The following is a 19,979-nucleotide window of genomic DNA, read 5'->3' as shown; positions in this document are numbered from 1 at the left end:
AGGGAGAGGGGATGAGCGGCAGTCCTTTATGGAGGGCTCGCCAAGAGGGTGCCTGGCTCTTTGGGTGGACTGTGGCCCAAGAGAACCCAGGGCTGGGAGCCAGGACGCTGCGTCCTGTCCCGACTTCACCCCAGTAGCAAGACACGAGGCCTTGGGCCAGAGGCTTCTGCTTTCTGAGCCTCAATTTCCAGGGAGAATGGAGTGGCACTCTGGGTCTACAGACGCAGGTGCCAAGGACACCATCCTCCAGCCCTCTTCTGACCTCAGGGGGATACATACAGTTTCTCGGTCCCTCTGAGGTTTCCTGCCTGGTCTGAATACTTTATATGCATGTCTAGAAGGCCCCTGATACCTGCCCCTCCAAACACTCAGACTCAGACTGAGTTCAAATCTCGACTCTGCCATGGACTGGCTCTGTGATCTCGAGTAAGTCGTTTCCCTTTCTCTGGATTCAGTTTCCCCATTTCTAAATGGGGAATTAATCATAATAATAACAACCACAATTAAGAATAATAACCACCACCACTGTCGTCATCATATCCCACAGGGTTGTTGTCAAGGTTGAATGAGTCAATATACAAAAAGTGCTGAGTGCCTGGACCGGGACTGTCATCACTGCTGACACACGGGTCTGGACCCGGCCCCTCACAGAGAGAACCGTGTGCGTAAGCGCTGAGCTAACGGGGGTCTGCTTCTGCGAGCCTTGCCCCTTTGCTTTGCCGCTCCTCCCCACCCCCCACGCCCATCCCAGGCCGCAGCTCTGGGGACACGGGAAGGAGCAAAGCGGCTCTGACAGACCCTCAGGGATGAGGATGCTGGAGGAGGACTTTAACTCCCTGCACGTGGTGCAAATTATACCCTCTGGTCGCAGTAAATCCCAGGCACTTGCCAGGGTGGCTCAGCAACCCCGGGCCTGGCAGAGAGTGACAAAGGCAGAAGAAATTGTAGCTTTCTCCCCAGGCTCCTCCCAGCCTCCTCACCCTGCATTGTGCCTGAGATTAGCTCTAATTTAAATACAACAGTTCTTAATGAGAGTTTCTAATGCTCAGATTGGCAGAATGGGGGCTCTGTATTCATAACACAACGCCACTCTTCCTACCCCCTCACCCCACGTGGGGTCTGGAAGCCTGAGACCTTGCTAGGAGAAGGCTACGGAGGAGGCGGTGACGTGGAGGTGGTTCCAAAGCTGTGCTGGATCCCCGGGGCCTCCAGAGACGGTGGGCTCGGGGGATGGATGTCAAGGTCTCTGACCCTCTTCCCTGCCAGGAAAATGGCAACTGGGGAGGGGCTGGTGGGAGGTGCTGGTGATTCAGATGCCGGAAGCTGGGCATTGAAGGCACAGGCCGCACCAAACCCTTAGCTGGGTGCTGAAGGGAGACCTTCTCCAGGGACGAGAACAGCCGCTGCTGCGTCTCCAACATGGTGGCCACTTGTGGCCCCGAGCCCTCGAGATGTGGCAAGTGCAACGGAGGGACTGAATCTCAGATTTTATCTCATTTTAATGAATGGCCACATATGCTACGGCATTGGACAGTGAAACCTGAGATACAGGGGGAGGGAGAAAGACTTGGTGATGAGTGTCATTTTGTTCATGAGGGGGCTAAATAGCAGAGACGCTGCACCACTGGTCCCAGGCCTCACGACGAGCCAGTGGCCGGCGCTGGGATCCAGGCTGAGATGCACTGGACATCCAGCCCCTGCAGATACGGCCCAGCTGCCCGGGGAAGGGAAGGTGAGGCTCTGCACTGGACGCTGCAGGGACACAGGCTTTCCTGGGGAGGGGCGCCGCCCCCCACCACGTCCGGTTCAGATGCCAGCTGCCTCCCAGCCCCGCCCCGCACCACGTCCAGTTCAGACACCGGCTGCCTCCCCAGCCCCGGGGCGCAGGTCTGACCTCCGGAGCAGCAGCTTGGGGTGGTTCTTGTTTTCCAGGTTCTTGTCGATGAGGTCGGACAGCAGCTGCTTGAGCACGTCGGTGGCGTACTCCAGGCGGCCCTGCAGGCCCGTCATGATGAGCGAGGCCACATTGCCGCGGTCCCGCATGGAGAAGCTACGCTGAAGCTCCAGGGTGCGGATGAAGGTCAGCAGGAACACCTTGTTGTTGATGAGCTGCGCGAAGAGCTTCAGGGCCTTCTCCACGTGCTGCTGCCCGTTGCCCTGCACCTGGGGGCGGGGGGCGGGCATGGCCTCAGAGGACGGGCTTCCCGCTCCCCGGGAGCTGGGGTCGGGGGGGTGTCTCAGCTGATGACGACACCAGCTCTAGGACTCTCTCCATGAGACGATAGCCACCCCACCCTGGAGAGGCAGGAATGGCTGGTCTCTGAGGTCTGCGGTCTGCTCTGACCTCCTGGTGGGTTCAGAGGGTTGGGCTCCAGAGAGGATGCTATACATCCGATTGCGTCAAGGATCCAACACAACAGGAGCTACCCCATCAGACTAACTGGGTTTACTCCCCTCTCCTCCATCTCCTCTGCTGTGATGTACTTACTATCTTTCATAAAACAGACTGAGAAATGAATGGGCAAACCTCACAGAATCATGGGTCTTTCCTTAAGCCACCTCAAATCCACTTGGAAATGAGGCCGAATCTTAATTAATTCAGTTATTAATTAAAGAACGACAGCCAGCCTTCCCCTGGAATCATCCTGAAGAACCTGGGTGCCCCCTTGGCCATGAGTTTCCTGTTCGGAAATGTCCCTGTGGTGCTGGTGCTTCTACAGGCGATTTCTGCTCCTCACTCCAGACCCTCCTAGCTGCGGGGTGTTTCCTAGGAAACCCAGGCCCCAGGTCCCCAGTGGGCAACTGGGCGAGGGAGGCAGGTGTTACCTCCAGCTCACGCAGGACGGGATGGTCCTCGATGCCCGGGAACAGGACGCGCATAGCGTAGGTCCGATAGTCCAGGTAGGGGATTCCTGAGCGGTCCAGGTCACTGGTCAGCTCGTTGATGTCTGTCTGGAGCTCGGCAAAAGCTGGGAAGGTACAGAGGAGACAGGGAGACTCAGGAGGGGAACAGACAGGGGAGGGGAGAGGCAGAGACGTTTGTGAAGGAGGAGGGAAGGGCTGGGGTGCAGAGATGGGGCGTGTGTGGGGTTACAGGCGTGCACCTCCAGAGGGAGTGAGAGAGCTCCAGACTGCCTTTCTTAGGTGGTGGGAATACGGGTGATTTCTATACCGTTTCCTCCTCTATGTGTGTATGTCTTTAGTCGCAAAGTCGTGTCTGACTGTTTCCATCTCCACGGACTGTGACCCACCAGGCTCCTCTGTCCATGGGATTTTCCAGACAGGAATACTAGAGTGGGTTGCCATTCTCTTCTCCAGGGGAACCTTCTCAACCCAGGGATTGAAACTGCATCTCTGCAGGTGGATTCCTTACTGCTGAGCCCCCAGGGAAGCCCATTGCTTCCTCTCTGCTTATCTATAATTTTGAATTTTCTTTCTATGTATTACACATGCTCTTAAAGCAAAGGAAGCCCACGTGACTTGGGTCATACAGGTGACACAGATGCGGGAGATAGGTGAGAGACTGGTTGAGCGGATCAAACAAAGAGCTGAATAGGCTGCTTTGCTCCCCTTTTCCCAGCAAAAGAATAAATCAAGATGCAAAGACGGTGGGGGAAAATGAAAATCAAAACCACCAGGAGATACCACTTCATACGTATCAGTGTGCGTGCGTGCAAAGTCACTTTGGTCATGTCCGACTCTTTGTGACCCTGTGGATTACAGCCCGCCAGAGCCCGCTGTTCATAGGATTTCCCGTGAAGACCGGAGTGGGCTGCTGTGCCTGTCTCCAAGGGATCTTCCCAGCTGGGGGTTGAACCTGCATCTCTTATGTCTCCTGCATTGGCAGGCGGGTTCTTTGAGACTAGGGTCATCAGGGAAGCGCCACCCATGAGCATGGCTAATGTAAATAATGGAAAATAACAAGTGCTGACAAGGATGTGGGAAAACTCAAACCTTCGTATCTTGTTGGAGGAAATGTAAACTGGCACTGCTTCTCTGGAAACCAAATTGATGATTCCTCAAAAAGCTAAACAGAGAATTTTTATCCCATGACCCAGCAATTCCTCTCCGACATACATGCCCACAAGAACTGAAAGCAGGGACTTGAGTAGATACTTGTACACTCACATTCATAGCAGCATTATTCATGATACCAAAAGGTGGAAACAACCCAAATGGCCATTGACAGATAAGCTGATCAACAAAATGTGGTTTATACACCTAATGAACAATTATCCAACCTTAACAAGGAATGAAACTCTGTCACGTGCTACAACATGGATGAACCTTGAAGACATGATGCCAAGTGAAATAAACTAGACAGAAAAGGACAAATCCTGTATGACGCCGTCTATGTGACGTGCCCAGAGCAGCCAGAGTCCTGGAGACAGAAAGCAGAAGGGCCAAAGGGAGAGGAGGAAGAGGAATGATTGTTTCGTGAGCACAGAGTTTCAGCTGGGGAAAGTGAGGGAGGTCTGGAGACGGATGGTGGGTATGGTTGCACAATATTCTGAATGTGCTTAATACCTCTGAGGAGTTTCCCAGGTGGGACTAGTGGTAAAGAACCCACCTGCCACAGGAGACATAAGATATCCCTGGGTTCAATCCCTGGGTTGGGAAGATCCCCTGGAGGAGGAAATGACAACCCACTCCAGTATTTTTGCCTGGAGAATCCCGTGAACAGAGGAGCCTGGTGGGCTGCATTCCCTGGGGTCGCAAAGAGTTAGACACAACTCAAGTGACTGAGCGTGCACACTTGCTTGCACACATACATGCATGCAATGCCTCTGAACTGGAGGGGAGAGCACTAGGGTATAGAGATTAGAAAGTTAAATGGTAAATTGTATGTTATATATATTTTCACTCTCTCACACACACACAAAACTGAGAATGCCACCAAACCCAGCCTTAGGGTGCCCTGCCAGCCAGGCCCTTGGCCAGCAGGGGCTTCCCCTTGATGGCCCTCCTCGCCGCCCCAGCCCTGGTAGAGGGAGGAGCCAGGGTCCACTCTCCCAGCCCAGCTCCTCCCTGTCATCCCACAGGGGGCTTGTTCTGATCTTGAAGCTTGCAGTAAAAGGAGGAGTGTTCTGATTCCTAACTGAGATGTTTACCCAGAGTCTGCCAGGTCCTCAGCCCGAGGGGACACCAGGTATGCTAGTCAGCTGGCAGCGGCGGTGGCCTGGGAGACGGGGGAAGCACAGTCTCCACCGTCACACTCTGAGATGCCCTGCGCCTGGCCTTCAGAGGCTCAGCCTGCAGCACGGGGGGGACAGTGTCCTGGGGGAGGGGATGGGCAGGAGGGGGGCATGCTCGCCTGCCTTTTCTGCTGCTCCGAGGGCGGCCAGGCGAAAGGAGCCATTGCCACGTGGGGATCTAGAGTCCGAGGCCGCAGGGCCCAGGAGGCTCTGCCCGTGGGGGCACTGAGTGCCACCCACTGCCCCAAGAAAGAGAGGAAGGTGGCCAGATTGTGGGACGAGCCAGGGCACAGCAAGACAGAATAATGCGGTCAGACCTGGGGCCTCACTGCGTGCATTTCAATAGGACTTCTCTGGCCCCGAGAGCAAAGGACGTTCAAAGGAAAACAGAGGTCAAAACGGAGCTTGATGGCTTGGGGTGGATGAGACCAGAGGAAAGATGAGAGGTGTCTCAGAGAAGGAAGGGAATAAGGCTGGTGAGGAAAGCGGTTCTAGAAGCGAAGGAACGTCCCCACTTACCTTCCTTACACTCCAGGGCCACGCGGGACTCCAGGTTGTCCATCTGCATTTGGAGCCGCTTGAGAGTGAGGTCGTTCTCTCGAGACTTGCGTTTGTAGGCGATGAGCACGATGATGACAATGATGAGCAGGAGGCTGCCCCCCGCCGCGATGCTCACGATGGCGGGCAGGGTCAGCAAGCTGTCCGAGATGACACTCACGGAGCCGGGTGAGAACACCATCCCACCCACGTGGACCTGGACGTGGACACACGCACACAGATGCTGTCAGGCCGTCCGGTCCTTCTTGTTTCAGAAAGGACAGGAGCAACCACAACCACACAGTGCAGTCTGAAGACCAAACAACTTCCTGCTGACCGCCTGCCTTTCTTTTCTTGTGTTCTATGCTCCTATCCATTTTAATATAGAACCTTGAGATGAGGACACATGGAGGAGGTCGAAAACCCTTTTGCTACAATAGATTATCCATGCAAGGCGAAGAGGGAAGAAAGAACAAGAGGAAGGTCCACTCACCATGACCTTGTGCTGCCCCGTGAGGTTGGGAGGCTCGCAGAGGAGCTGCGTCTCGGACACGGTGACAGCACACGGGGTCTCCCCAATCAGCACTGTGTAGTTGAGTTTGGCACCTCCAGAGGCAGGAGGGCAAAGATTTTTGCCCTGCAGAGAATAGCAATCTTATTAGGAATAATTGATACATGCACACAGAAGTTAATTGCCTATTTAAGAAGAGATGAAAGAGAGAGGGTAAGGGCAGCAATGCAAAAGCCAAAGAGGGATTCCATCGGAGAGGACATCCAACGGCCACAATTTAGAGAGGAAAAGAGAAAAGAAAGGGAGGAGAGGATGAAAGGCAAGGAGACAGTGGTAAAAAGAGGAAGGAGCAGGCAAACAGCAAACAGTTCCAGGGGAGGCTGCAGGGCTGAGAAATGAAAGCGGTGGAGTCACACACCCTTGGATAGATGGCACCCAGGGACTGTGACCTCCTCACATTTGAGGGCAGTTATGGTGGCCACGGATAAGGTCAATAAAGGACATGGTTGCTTCCAATGCACTGCAAGACTTTTGGGGCCCAACGTCCGCAAGAACACAGAAATATTCCAGGGTTCCTTGAGAATCCCAAGCTCAAGATAATGTCACTCAGTGGGTCTGTATCTATGTCTGAGCTCCCTTCACAGGGCGCTGACAGCGATGCAAGCCTGTGTGCACTGGAGGGAGACGAGGCCGGGACGGGAGGGGGGTGGTCTGGCCTCCCCGTGCTCCTACCTTCAGAATGATGGGGGATCCTGGCTTTTGGTCCAAGACTCCAGTAGGGCTGAGCAGCTCAAAGGTCGGGTTGGGGTAGTAGATGAACTTGGTGTCGTTGTAAATCAGCAAGGACTGGACGTTGTTAAAGACAAATCCAAACTCGTCTGGCCGCTCCACGGTGTCCAGGCCGGGCCGATAGTCCGTGGTCAGCGAGGGTGCCAGGCAGGTCAGGGTGGTGGTGTTCACAACTTTGCACACCTAAGGGGCCCAGAGCGCAGAGTTCCAGCCCCCAGCTGGCGACACGGCGGGGTCACATTGCCGTCGTCCCACCCCCTGCTTCGTCTGGCCCATCTCCAGCGAGCTGCTTGCTTCGGGAGAAGAGCTGTGAAATTGTATTCTTTGTTGTGGTTGGTCTTGTTTTTGTGTGTGTGTAGGGGCAGGGATGTGTTTTGACTTCACTTCTTCACTCGCCCACACTGAGTGAGCGCCTACACTGTGCCAGGCGCTGTGCCCAGGAGCTGGGCCATCAGTGAGACGGCCCCCGTCCAGGGCGGAGGCAAGGGTCTGCCCAGCATCACAGTGTGGTCCCAGCAGAGGGCCTGGGGCCCAGGAGTGGCCGCGGCACCGCTAAAGGCACGGATGGAGTGAGAAATGCCGGGATGGGGGAGTCCCGGCGCTCTAGGGGTGCCTGTGTGTGCGTGTGTGTGCGTGTGTGTGCACGCGCGCGTGCGCGTGGCCTGAGGCAGGGTGAGGGTGACTCACGGGAGCTTTCCTCTGGAAAAAATGAATGAAATTTAACCTGGAGAATGTGTAGGACTTGCCCAGACACGGGGGATGGTAAAGGATCAAGTTCCAGGCAGAGAGCAAAGTAGCAAAGGCCTGGGAATGAGGGAGCATGAACGTCTGAGGAAAAGATAAGAACAGAAGCCGTGTCCTGCGTGTGTGTGTGTGTATGTGTGTGTGTTTGTGTCTATGTATGTGTGCATATGTGTGCATATGTGTGTATGTGTGTATATGTCTGTGTATCTGTGTCTATGTATGTGTATGTGTCCGTGTGTGTATATGTGTATATGTGTGTATCTATGCATGTGTATGCCCACGTGTGTGTATGTGTGTATATGTGTGTATGCATGTATATGTGTGTGGTATGTGTGTGTTATCTGTGTCTGTGTGTATGTGTGTGTGTGTGCCCATGTGTATGTATGAATATGTGTGTGTATCTGTGTCTATGTGTGTGTATGTATGAATATGTGTGTCTATCTGTGTCTATGTATGTGTGTATGTGTATGAATATGTGTGTATCTGTGTCTATGTATGTGTGTGCATGTGTCCATGTGTATGTGTGTGGTGTATATGTCTGTGTGTATGTGTGTCTGTGTATATGTATGGGTGTATGTGTGTGTGTATCTGTGTCTATGTATGTGTGTGTGTGTGTCCGTGTGTGTGTGTCCGTGTGTGTGTGTGTATGACGGGATGGGGGATGCTGTGGGAGATGAGCACATACTAGGTGTTCAGTTAGTGTTTACTGACCACAGTGATGGATGAAAAAGACCCTTCGCCTCCTTAAATGTCCTAGTCAAGGTCTCTCCCTTCTCCGAGGGTCCCTTCGCCGTCCATGGAGGTGTGACCGTGGTATCGCCCCTGAGTTCACAATGTCCTTTCCTCCTGGGGGGCCCTGGTCTCCAGCTAACAGCTCGCTGAGCTGGCCCTCCTCTCCTGGCTGGTCTGGGGGCTGCCCAGGCAGCAGCCCGACTGGAGACCCCGCCCCGGGGCCCGTGCACGGTCTGGACCCCTCCCCGCTCCTCCCGTCCCGCCCTTTGCAGCTGCTGGGGCTGCGGGAGGCTCGGTGTCCCAGCAACCGCCAGGGGCATGTGTGGGAACCCTGCTCAAGTACGCGCTGTCCTGGCAGCTCCACACGTGTTGTGTGTCCGGCCAACATACACAAGCCCGGGCTTCACGTTCGGAAAACAAGACGGTGTGTGAGATGGAAGAAAAAGCGGACACTTGCATGGAGATGATGTCAGCGCTCCAAGCCTTAACCCTCCCTTCCCAGGGGGAGCTGAAGAGTTTAAACCCAACAGTTCGGGAGGGCTCCGTGCCGTCAGACAGCAGCACCCACCCCGCCTTCTGCCGGCCCCCTCAGCAGCCCCCTATGAACCCAGTGTCCCTCTCACATGCCAGCTGGGACACCCTGGCAGGGGGGCAACAGAGGTGCTGTCAAACAGGCGGAGCTGAGCTGGGGGTCCCACCCCGGGCTCTACGGGACAGACCCCCAGCCCGAGCGCTGCCGCCCCGCCTGCCCCGTCTCCTCTCCGCTCGCTCCGGTGCCCCTGGACGAGGCTCCTCTGAGAATGAGCAAATCACCCCCAGACAAACGGCCTCTGTTTGCTCCCTGCCTGGCGCTGCATCGGCACTTTGCCAAACATTCCTTCGGGTTTGGCGGCCTGCGCTCTGGCCCTTCCCCCTGGGGCTGCTTCCAAACCCAGAGGCGGGGGTTAGCGCCGGGGCCTGAGGGTGAGGTGGGCTCCAGGCAGGGCTGAGGGGACACCCGGTTCTCTCCCAGCACCCCTGAAAGGGAAGGCCCTCCCGGGCCCGGCTTGCTGGAGACATGCACTCCCAGGCCCTTCCTCTAGGCTGCAGCCTGCAGACGCCAGGCAGGTCACTGCTGGTGCTCGGGGACACCCGACTCTCCTTCTTAACTCCTTGAAGCACTGAGGTCCTGGGGGGTGGGTGGGGGGAACTGCTGGGGAAATTCCTGCCAGTGCGTCCTGGGGAGGGCAGCCAAGACCCAAGCATTCGCAGAAGGATGTCAGCTGTTGGGGGCCCTTCCCAGCTCCATCTTCCCTTCAGATAGCTTCCTGGGGACTAACGATGCAGCCTTGGAGGCTGGCCTTCGTGATGAGTCATGGACTCATCCTACAACATTCCCTCTGTACTAGACGAACTGTGTCTTTTATTTTCTGTATTCTGCTGCTTTGACCTCTGGGGTCTTGCCGACCCTGGAGGGACTGTGCCCCCTCCCCAGGCTGGCCAGTTCCTAGAGCCGGTAGGCGGGTGGAGGAGGGCTGTGGCCTCAGTCTAGAAGTGGAGCGGGGACACAGTCTCTTTTGCTCAGCTATCAAGCTCTCCACTGGGACACGAGTCACGTGCTCGTCTAGCCCACGGAACTGTTACCACGATGGGTGCTGGAGGTGACACAGTGGTGTCCCATGTCTCTGGCATGACGGCACGTCAAGCCCACCAGCATCTCACATAGTCTAGTTACGAAGACTCAGATGTTGGGGACTGAGCTTGGCCCTGTCACCTGCCACCTTCATGTCTGGGGGCAAGTCATTACTCCCTTCTGGCCCTATTTTCTAAGCTACACAAGGAGAAGTTTGGACCAGATGATCTCTGAGACCTTTCCAGATCTAGCCTTCTGGCAGTCTGTCATTTTGTATATTTCTGTGTTTCCCAGGGAAGCCTCAAGCATGCTGGGAATGTGTCAGGAAAAACAGGGTCGATCCAACACCACCTTCTCCATCTCCATCTCAGCCTCGTCAATCTCCAGAAGGTCAAAGCAGTAATAATAGTAACTCATGTGAAAAATGATGGCCATAACAGCATCTCCTGGACTGTAATTATGAATACAATAATGTTTCAGAGCATATTGACTGAAAAGAGGAAGATGGAGCCAGCAGAACAAACTAAAAAATTTATAACAACATCGCAGACATTCTGCTCTTACGAGAGAGAACTTTTTTTAACATCACAAAAATCCACAGTGGGGGAAAAAAATTAAATTACATGGCTCTGCCCAGGAGAGTGAAGTGAAATGTTCAGCTTGATCATCTTAGCAACCACGATGGAATTATCTGCATGCAGTGACTAGCGTTTATCAAGTGTCAGCCTTGTTGCACGTTACAGATCCACGAGGAGAGTCTTATCATCAGCATTTCTAGCCGGGGAAGGGAGGATCAGAGAGGTTAAATGACTTTATCACGGGTGTACAGCTAATAGATGGCAGCGTCCTATTTCTAATTCGAAAACATCTGGATCGGCAGCCAGAATTTCTTCACCCTCTCATACTCCTCTTATCAGACCTCGAAGGGAACGTGGCAGAAAGCAGGAGCCCTTTGGCACCATATCTGAGGCTCAGAAGCCATGCTGGGATAAGGAGTCACGTGCCCTTGTAGCCCACAGAGTCGTGACCTTCTGACGAGAAACGGTTATACTGTAATTATAAAGACTACTGCAAGACCCACGTGTTTGGGGACATGATTGCGGACTCGGCTCTGGCAGTGGAAGACCCCAGTGCTAATACAGACCCCATCACCTTGCCAAACACACCCACGGCTGCATTTCCTGAGGGCCAGGTGGACGCGCCAGTACTCACGTTGACAGATTCTTTGCCGTTAAACTTGACGCGGATCCTTGGCTCCTGAATGACATCCAGGTTGAAGCCTGTGATAGTCAGGGGTGTGTGGCCACTGGGAAGAAGCAGAGGCTGGGTGAGGGCGGCAACCCTCTCCAGCCGCCCCCACGCTCCCCGCGGAGTCGGGGAGCCGCACTGGGGTGGAAGGGGCTCGGGCGCGGCGGCTGGGCGCCCGGCCGCCTCACCTGGCGATGCTCCACTCCGGCTCGACGCGCTGCACTCGGGGGTCGTCTATGTACTCGAACTGCAGGTTGTTGTCCACGCGGGCCCGGTCGACGCTCACGGAGACGGGGACGGGCCCCAGCCCGTTGGACGACGGGGGTGAGACGCACACGATCTCGTTCATGGACCGCCTGCAGGCAGACCGCAGGAGGGTCAGGAGCCGAGGCAAGCGGGGTGGCCTCTGGCCTGAGAAGAGGCTTTCCCCCAGTCGAAGGGTGGGTTCGTCTTCCTGTTCTACTCCAGGCTAGGGAATGTACCTTAGTGTCATACACTACATCAGTGTCTCTTTCTACCTGAGCTCCAACTCTGGTCGGATTAGGGAGGCAGCCAACTGGAGAAGGGGGTTAGAGAAGGTGGGGCAGGGGCAGGGCTCCTTGGGTTCTGAGGGAACTCCTGTTTTTCTGGATTTTTCTAAAACATGACTATTTAGCCAGTGCTTGGAGGCTGGTCGGTCAGTTGATACATGGAGTATCTACAATGCAGATAAGTGAACACAGAAAACACAGTCCTTGGCCTCAGGCAGTGTATGATCCAAGCAGGATGCGGTTGAGCAAGCTGGGTTCCCATCTAGGGATCCCTTCAGAATTCTCTCTGGATTCTCTACATCCCCAGTGTCTCATTGGAATACCTGCCAAATAGTAGGTTTCAATTTTTACACACGCGAGATGCTCCGAGGAGGCGTCTGCACGTGGCGTGGGGACAGAGGCCACGCTTCTGGAGTCACCACGGTGGGGACCTAATGAACAATCGATCCTGATGGCGACTGAGCGCTCCCGGGAGCCCTCCTCAGGAGCAGATCTCCTGGTCCTCACTTCCAAGTGTTCGTAGGACAATTTAGCCCTTATGATGCGATACAAACTGACTACTGGCAGGCATTTCTCACAGCGACTGGAACAGGGTTTGGGGCTAGGATTGACGCCTACCATGGAGATGGTGGGGCAGGCATATATGTGAACATGCACATGCATGTGCATGTATGTGTGCACAGCCTACACACAAACAGTCTCAGAGCTCCCCCAAGCCCTTCTCACCCGTAGAACTCGCAGGTCTGGTTGCCCAGATAAACGGCCACGCTGCTTCCAGACCCGAGATAGTGGCCCGTGATGGTCACCATGGTGCCTCCAGACTCAGGCCCTCGGATGGGGTTGAGTGACATCACGGAAGGGTTCTTTGGGAGGAAGCAGAGACATGATCATGGCTCAGGCTTTGCCCAAAGGGAGTAACCCAGGCTAGACTTAAAGACAGAAGGGAGAAAACTTCAAACTCTCTGCCTACCCTGCAGCTGAGACCCTTTCTAAGAAGAGGCTCCGGGCATATCCAGGGAAGGCAGAAAGGCCACGTTTGGCAAGTAATTAACTCCCCGGGGAGTCTTCTGCTCATAACACTGATGGGAAGGCAGAGATGACACTGACTAATCTACCAATTAGTTTACAAATTGAGAACAATTGAGAATGCTTCTCTATCTGGAGCATGTACTGATTTTTTTGGCACAAAATCGATAAGGCTGAATAAAGCATCCCTGCCTGGACTGGGCCACCAAGAGTCTCCGTTCACGGTCCAGGCTCACGTCCTTCCAGCCCTCCCTCAGCCCGAGAGGGGCACGGCAGGGTGCCTGGGGCAGGCACTCGTCAGTAATGTTGGCTTCCCCGACCTTCACCAGGAGGATGGCCCATGGTGGGTTGGGATGTCCTACTAAGCTCATTAAATTGTAACAATCACCCTGAAGCCTAAAAGAAATGTCATTGGCCTAGAATGCATCAGCAAGAAACTGATTTTGCCTAGTGGGCAGCAGAGTGGAGTGGGAAGTGCATTTAACTGAGCAACCACACAATGTGAACTGTAGTCTGTACTAGCCACTCACTAGCGACGCGATGCAAGCAAGCTCTACTCACTCCTGGAGCAAGTTTCTGAATCAGTCTGGGCTGGCAATCAGTCTTGCTTGCCACTCTGTCAAGAGAGGAGGAGGGCGATGTGGTCTCTGGAGCCCTTCCTGCTCGTCACTCTACCACGCTCTCTCCATCTAGTCTTTCTGAGTTTCCTTCTCACATAAGACCCTCTCAGACGGGGGAGGTGGGCTGCAGGTATAGGCCGTGCACGTGTGTGTGCGTGCGTGTGTGCTAAGTCGCTTCAGTCGTGTCTGACTCTTCACGACCCTGTGGACTGTAGCCCACCAGGCTCCTCCGTCCATGGGATTCTCCAGGCAAGAGTACTGGAGGGGGTTGCCATGTCCTTCTCCAGGGGATCTTCCCGGCCCAGGCACTGAACCCACGCCTCTTCCATCTTCGCACTGCCAGGCCAGTTCTTTACCACTAGCACCACCTGGGAAGCCCGTGGTACCCTCCAACCCAAGAGAAGACTGGCACAAGGATAAGGCGGAGTTGCTGAGCTAACAAGGTAGAGACTGGAATACCTAAAATCAGCAGTAAAATGCTTTGGACAGAAGAGAATTTTGTGATCTACTAATTTTTCAATACTCTGAGCAAGGCTGGTTTGACCCCCTCTGCAGGGTGTTAACACTTTTTAATGAAGAACTTGATAAAGCAATGTTGGTTAGGTGTCAGAGAAGGGACTTCTGGGCCCCAGAAGAGGGTTTTCAGTAGGAGTAAAGAAAGCCTTTGTGATTCCACCTGTTGCCTGGGTGTGAAGAAGTGTTTTCAGGGCTGTGTATGTGTGTATGTGCACGCAACACACCAATACACAGAGCAGCTCACTCTTATATTCCTCTCTGTGGTCGCACACAGAGACACGCGTCCCTGCAGGATTTCAAGTGGCTCCTCTAAACTCCTTCTTACAATATCCCTGGCAGAAAAAAAGCAAGTCGATAAATATAGACCCTTTTAATTAGGTCCCTCAGGCTATCTGTCCTCATTAGGCTGGAATTAGACAAAGATATCACATTGGTGGGACAAAGGGCAGCCCCTCCCTACCCTGCACTGAGGATCCACTTTCTAAGAAAGGTCTGATGTTGCTTATTCAGAACCCTGACCTGTGGCTCCCTGGGACTCCCAAGTGTCCGAATAAGCATTGTCAGTCATGAACTCGACTCACCCGGGAAAGACAGGCTTTTCCCTTTCTAGTCTCCTACTTAGTCTACAAGAAGCCTGGAGGCACTGGCTTGGGAAGGGGAGGGTGGGACTTTCCTGGGAGAAGTCTGGAGAGAAATGTGCACTTTCTGGGAGCCTGTAGCCTAGCAACTGCCCAGGTGGCGCTAGTGGTAAAGAACCCACCGACCTGCCAATGAGACGTGGGTTCGATCCCTGGGTTGGGAAGATCCCCTGGAGCAGGGCCTGGCAACCCACTCGAGTATTCATGCCCAGAGAATCCCACAGGCAGACGAGCCGGGTGGGCTACAGCCCAGAGGGTCGTGAAGAGTCGGGCCCGACTGAAGCGACTCAGCAGCAGCAGAGCCCAGTGCGAGCCCCAGGACTCACCACAAAGGTGTACTGTTGATGGGACTTGGTCATGAACTCCGGCTGACACTCGCCAATGCACAGGCGCACAGGCCCAGAGGTGGTTCCCACGAGGGCGTGGCCCATCTCACAGACGATCCTGAGGAGAGAGCAAACCTTCCCGTCAGAGATTTGGGGACGGCTGGCATTCCTGCCCATTTGCTCACCCCACCACAGTCACCGTGAATAACTCAACACAGTCTTACACCAGGGCTGGACCAAGACAGCCTGTTCAACCGTGTGGCTGTGTGACCTTGGGTCAAGGACGCTCCCGCTCTGGGCTTTAGTCTCATGCACACAGTGAGAGTGTGGATGAGCTCATCTCTAAAGAGCTGTGTCCCTTCAAAGCGCTATGCTGCCTATTTCTGTGAACAAGCCTGCAGTCCCCAGTGCCTAACGCAGGGCTTCGCGCTGAGTCTTGTCCCAGTATCCGTGGCATAAACCTAACGTCCTGCAGAGAGATCGAGGGGCAGGGCAGCTGGCAAGGCAGGGGCAGCGACAGGCCAACACTTCAACACGCCCGAGGAGCAGGACTGGGGACTGACTGGGCAAGCTGACTCAGGTGTGGTTCTCTTCCCTCCCTGTGGTTTGCAGTGAGGGGACAGATAATCTGGCCAGAGAGTGAGTTCCCCGAACCGGAGCTCCCAGCTGAGTGAGAGCAGCGGCGTCCAGCAGCAGCAGGCGACGGGGTGGCAGGTGGATGAGTTCATTAGGACGGCAGTCGACACCAGACTCCCACTTAATCAAGGGCTGAGCGCAGGAAGCTGGTGGGCGAGGCGGCCAACCAGCCCCGGGGTTGGAAGTCACGTCTCACGTTCACAGGAGAGCTGGAGGGAGGAGGGGGCGGGGCACTCTCTCTGCTGCTGTGCAAAATCGATGCCCCCTCGTGGGGTGGGGGCTTCCCTGGTGCCTGACATAAGTCACAACGAGCATAGTTACAGACTGGTTGCCTTAGCCACGGCTGCCTCTAGGAGTGGGCAGCAGCTGGAGCATATGGGAGGAAGGGAAGAAATCAGATTTTAGGGGGAACCTCTTGCCTGGAATCCTAAGGCATGGGGTGGGTGGGAAAGGGCCCCACCAGGTTCGGTAAAGAGAAACCCTCCTCCCAATGCCATTTTAGAGTTCAGAGCAGCCTGGTGCCCTTGGTAGGCTGGCTTAGTGGGGAACCAGAAAAACAGACCCCTCTCCAGTAATCCTCAGCATTATCCAGGCACGGTGGGGAAGATCCGTGTTTAACTGAGTGATGCTTATCTCAACAGCTTCTCTAGGAAGGAAGGTAACTAAACAGAGATTTCATTTCGATGTAATAAAACTTGCATTAAACAAATACAAGGCGTGCTCGCGCACACGGCATGCCACCGATCTCCATCTCCTTCATAACAGTTAATCCCAAATAAGTACTTTCACTCCTGGTGAATATTTACTTAACATGCAATAACTGTCTTATTGCGTTTAGCATATTAAGTTCGACAAGACAGTAGTGGGTGCATGTCGAAGGCTGTTCTCCCCTCCTTTTCACCAAGAATAAATAAATTAATTATGAACCCACAGTAAAGATGATAGTGATGATCAATTAGTATTTTACACATAACTGTCTCCTTAAACCTCACTAGCGGAGCATTTGAGAAGCTTAATTTAAGGTACTGCATGGGGTTATTTCCACGCTGCTTCCTGCTTAGAGTAACACCCCTCCTATCAGGTTTCCTGGGCCCCAGCGCCTGCTCCTGTCTGGGGTCCCTGCCATCCTGTCCTGCCGCCCTGCACCCTCCAGCAGCATCAGTGGATTATCTCTGCTCTCTGCTGGAAGTTGGGGGGAGGCGGGAGCCAAGAGGAGGAGGGAGCAGATGAGTCTCTTTCCTTTCTCATCGGCACTTCCTTGTCCCTCTCTCACCCCACCTTGGTCACTGTGCTGGAACCACCCTTGAGAAGAAAAAGCAGGAGGAAATCATGGTGGGCTCGAAGTCTGGGAAAGAGGAAACGTGAGAACACGTGAAGGTCATGAGCATCTGTGTTCCTCCTGGGACCTGTCTAGGAGAGGAGAAGGCCTAGAATGGCCTGTCCAGCTGTCCCTGTAGGGGGTGAACAATGCTACTGGGGCCTCTTGGCACACTGTCTTTTCTAGAACATATTCTTGCTCAGGGCTCATGGCCCAAAAGGTGAGCTTTGCGTGTCAAGCACCTGTGAGAAGGTGGACGGAGGGGAGAGGGTGCTGCCCCAGGGCCCAAGGCTGAGCGCCTGCAGCTGGCTCTGAGTGTCCCTCCTGGAAGGGCGTGATGGGGGGCCCAGGGACTGGCCTGCAGGAAGGGCCCACAGCCGAGTCCTTTCCCTGCCGGTGGAGCGGGCTTCTACTTCATCCATCCCTCTCTGGAGTGGACGGGGGCAGCAGTGGGCTGCAGAAGGATCTGCCTGGTAGGTCTGAGGACTGGGTGATAGTGCTAAGGACTCAGACCACGTTGTAGAGAACTCTGACGACCTGTCACTCTTCTTCCTTGTCATTCCCAGGACCCAGTGCTTGCAGCGAAGGATGGAGAGGCCCCCTTGACTGAGTGGACCTCTTACTGTTACTGCCATGTGATCGGAGTGCAGAGGGTTATACTGAGGATGAGGGTCAAGCCAAAGTGGAGTCTCTCAATAATAACAAGAGCTACAGCTTACTGAGCTGCGTGTGGCAGGCACTGTACCAGGATCTCATGTCAGCCTCAGACCCATGTCCTATAGGGTGGGTCTTACTGTCTGCAGTTTTACAGACAAGGAAACCAAGGCTCGGAGGTGCTAAGTGACTCATCTATGGCCACAGAGCTGGGAAGTGGCAGAGCTGTGATTCAAACCCAGGTTCAGCCTGGCTCCAAAGCTCATGCCTTTGATGCTCCTCCACTCTACCACCCGAAAATCAGTGGAACGCTCTCTGTGGGTTTCGTGGAAGGGACAGGGTGGACACGGTGGCTGTCCAAGGGTGGAGCTGAGGTTGCTGGCCGAGGTGGAGGGTGGCGAGGTAGGGAAGACCTGGCTGGGTTCCTAAGGCTTTGAGCCTTAACCAGCTGCACCCACTCGCTCCCTGGCAGGAGATAACCACAGGCAGTGGTGTGGGCACCGCCTCCTCCTTCAGGCCTTACAGGTCAGCAAAGTTCCTGTGGTTAGACTTCCGGGGGCCTCCTACCTCCCTGTCTCCCTGCTCCCTCCTAGCATCCCTGATAGCGTCAGTCTCCCTGTGTATTACCAGGATGTTTAAAGTTTCCCCTTGTAAAATGAGAAATTAGACTAAATAACCCTGTAACAGTTAGCTTCCACATTTGATGGCTTGGCTCCTCCCGGTAGATAGCAGGCTTCTGGGTTCACATTAGTGCCACTGATAACGCTTTCTAATGATGGGAGTTGTAGATCCCATGAGGCTTAGAGGTGATCGTTTCTGACATCCTAGGGGCCGTACAAGTGATTGCAGAGATCTGTTTCCACAGACCCACTTTCCAGGTGAGACATCTGAGGATCATGGAGCCAAGGGACTTGCCCAAAGTCACAGAGCTCATCAGTAGCTGAGCTCCTGGCACCCGGCCCAGTGCCCTCGGCCCAGCCTGCACCACCTCCCGCAGACTGGCATGGATGGTGCTTTTCTCCCCGTGAGCGTGCATCCTTGGGGTGGGGAGCACAAACAACCTAACATCCATCAAGGCATGGCTGAGCTCGTAGGTACAGTGGATGAGACGGGGGGCGGGTCTGAGGACCTCAGCTGAGTCTGTCTCATACAGAGCCCCTGTCTCAGGCAGGGCTGAGCTGCAGCCTCAACCTGCCTCTCATCACCCAGGAAACGTCCTGTGATGGAGTCATCCTGCCCTCCCCAGACCTGTGGGGCGCTGATTGCAGGACTAAGCGGGACCCTTTAACCAACATTAACCTAATTGCTGAGTGATAGATGGCGTGGCACAAGCATATGGCGAGTCATTACCGTGCCCGCCAATCCTGCCCGTGCCTGGGACTCTGCACTGGGCCTATTTAGCCAAATTCATCTCTCGCAGACGTCTGTAATGATTGTGCCTGCTGCTCACTGCCCGGGATGGAGGCTTTAATGATGTTAACAAACTCTGAAACCTCGAGAGCAGTAATGAGCCTGGCACGGCTGGAAGCCAGGGCTGCGTGCAGCCGAGGTGCGGAAGGCGCCTGCCGCCTCCTGCCTGCCCCGCGCTCAAGGAGACGACCGGGGCGGTTTTCTAGGGTGACTACTGGCCTTGGCAGGGACCCCTGGCAACCATTCACCTTCCCAGGCTCCTTTCATATCCTCACTTTCAGTTTTTGGGGGAATTTTCTTTCCTGGAGACCTGGGTGAGTGTGATGCATTTGATTTCAAAGATGGAACAATCTTTCCTGATGTACCCATGGCACGTTATGGTCTCCTCATTTTCATCTTACTGAATTCTTCCCCCAAACCCATGCGGTAGGAATCATGGTTTCCATTAGGCCAATGAAGGTTGGAGAGATGGTCTCAGGGCTGCCCGGAGTAGATGGCAGGACTTAGAAGACTTTTGAATCCCAGATCTCAGGTTATTTCCATGTTCAGCTGCCCAAGAGCCAGCACCTCTCCGTTCAAAGCCTTACCCTTTCGTCTCCCGCAAACCCTTTCCTTTGCAGTACTGTGGTATCTCACCAAGCTGGAGACTCAGCCTGTGTCCAGAGGCCTAAGGCACGTCCATGAGGCCGAGGCGGATTTGGGCTCAGTGTGACTGAGTGTCTAGCTGGGTCTGGCCGGGCGCTGGGCTCTATAGAGACCGTCTGACCATGAGGACCTCGGCAGACTCCTGGTTCCTGCCCGCCAGCTTCCCCCCGCCCCCGGCTCAGAATCGCTACTTATACTATTTCCCCATTTGCCTCTTCTTCATATCTTTCCTGTAGACCCAGCCAGTCTCTCCTCCACGATTCACTCCTTGAAGGGCCAAGGCTGAAAGCGA

The 19,979-nt window shown here is 54.6% G+C and overlaps 1 protein-coding gene across 1 annotated transcript in view; it reads right to left on the bottom strand.

Moving 5' to 3' along the window:
- The window catches only part of PLXNA2 (plexin A2), a 229,328-nt gene that overhangs the window by 19,112 nt on the left and 190,237 nt on the right, over nucleotides 1-19,979 (bottom strand). Inside the window, exons 14-22 of the mRNA XM_043923288.1 lie at nucleotides 15,025-15,142; nucleotides 12,625-12,761; nucleotides 11,557-11,724; nucleotides 11,333-11,426; nucleotides 6,976-7,215; nucleotides 6,226-6,369; nucleotides 5,715-5,949; nucleotides 2,827-2,969; nucleotides 1,895-2,163 (exon numbers count right to left, since the gene is read on the bottom strand). Of these exons, the coding sequence (XP_043779223.1) occupies nucleotides 1,895-2,163; nucleotides 2,827-2,969; nucleotides 5,715-5,949; nucleotides 6,226-6,369; nucleotides 6,976-7,215; nucleotides 11,333-11,426; nucleotides 11,557-11,724; nucleotides 12,625-12,761; nucleotides 15,025-15,142 (1,548 nt within the window). The remainder of the gene's footprint in view (nucleotides 1-1,894; nucleotides 2,164-2,826; nucleotides 2,970-5,714; nucleotides 5,950-6,225; nucleotides 6,370-6,975; nucleotides 7,216-11,332; nucleotides 11,427-11,556; nucleotides 11,725-12,624; nucleotides 12,762-15,024; nucleotides 15,143-19,979) is intronic.

Source organism: Cervus elaphus, chromosome 14 (genome assembly GCF_910594005.1).
Source record: "Cervus elaphus chromosome 14, mCerEla1.1, whole genome shotgun sequence".
In the NCBI taxonomy this organism is placed as follows: Eukaryota; Metazoa; Chordata; class Mammalia; order Artiodactyla; family Cervidae; genus Cervus; species Cervus elaphus.
Note: the sequence above shows the minus strand (reverse complement) of the source record. Positions and strands in the feature narration are given on the sequence as shown.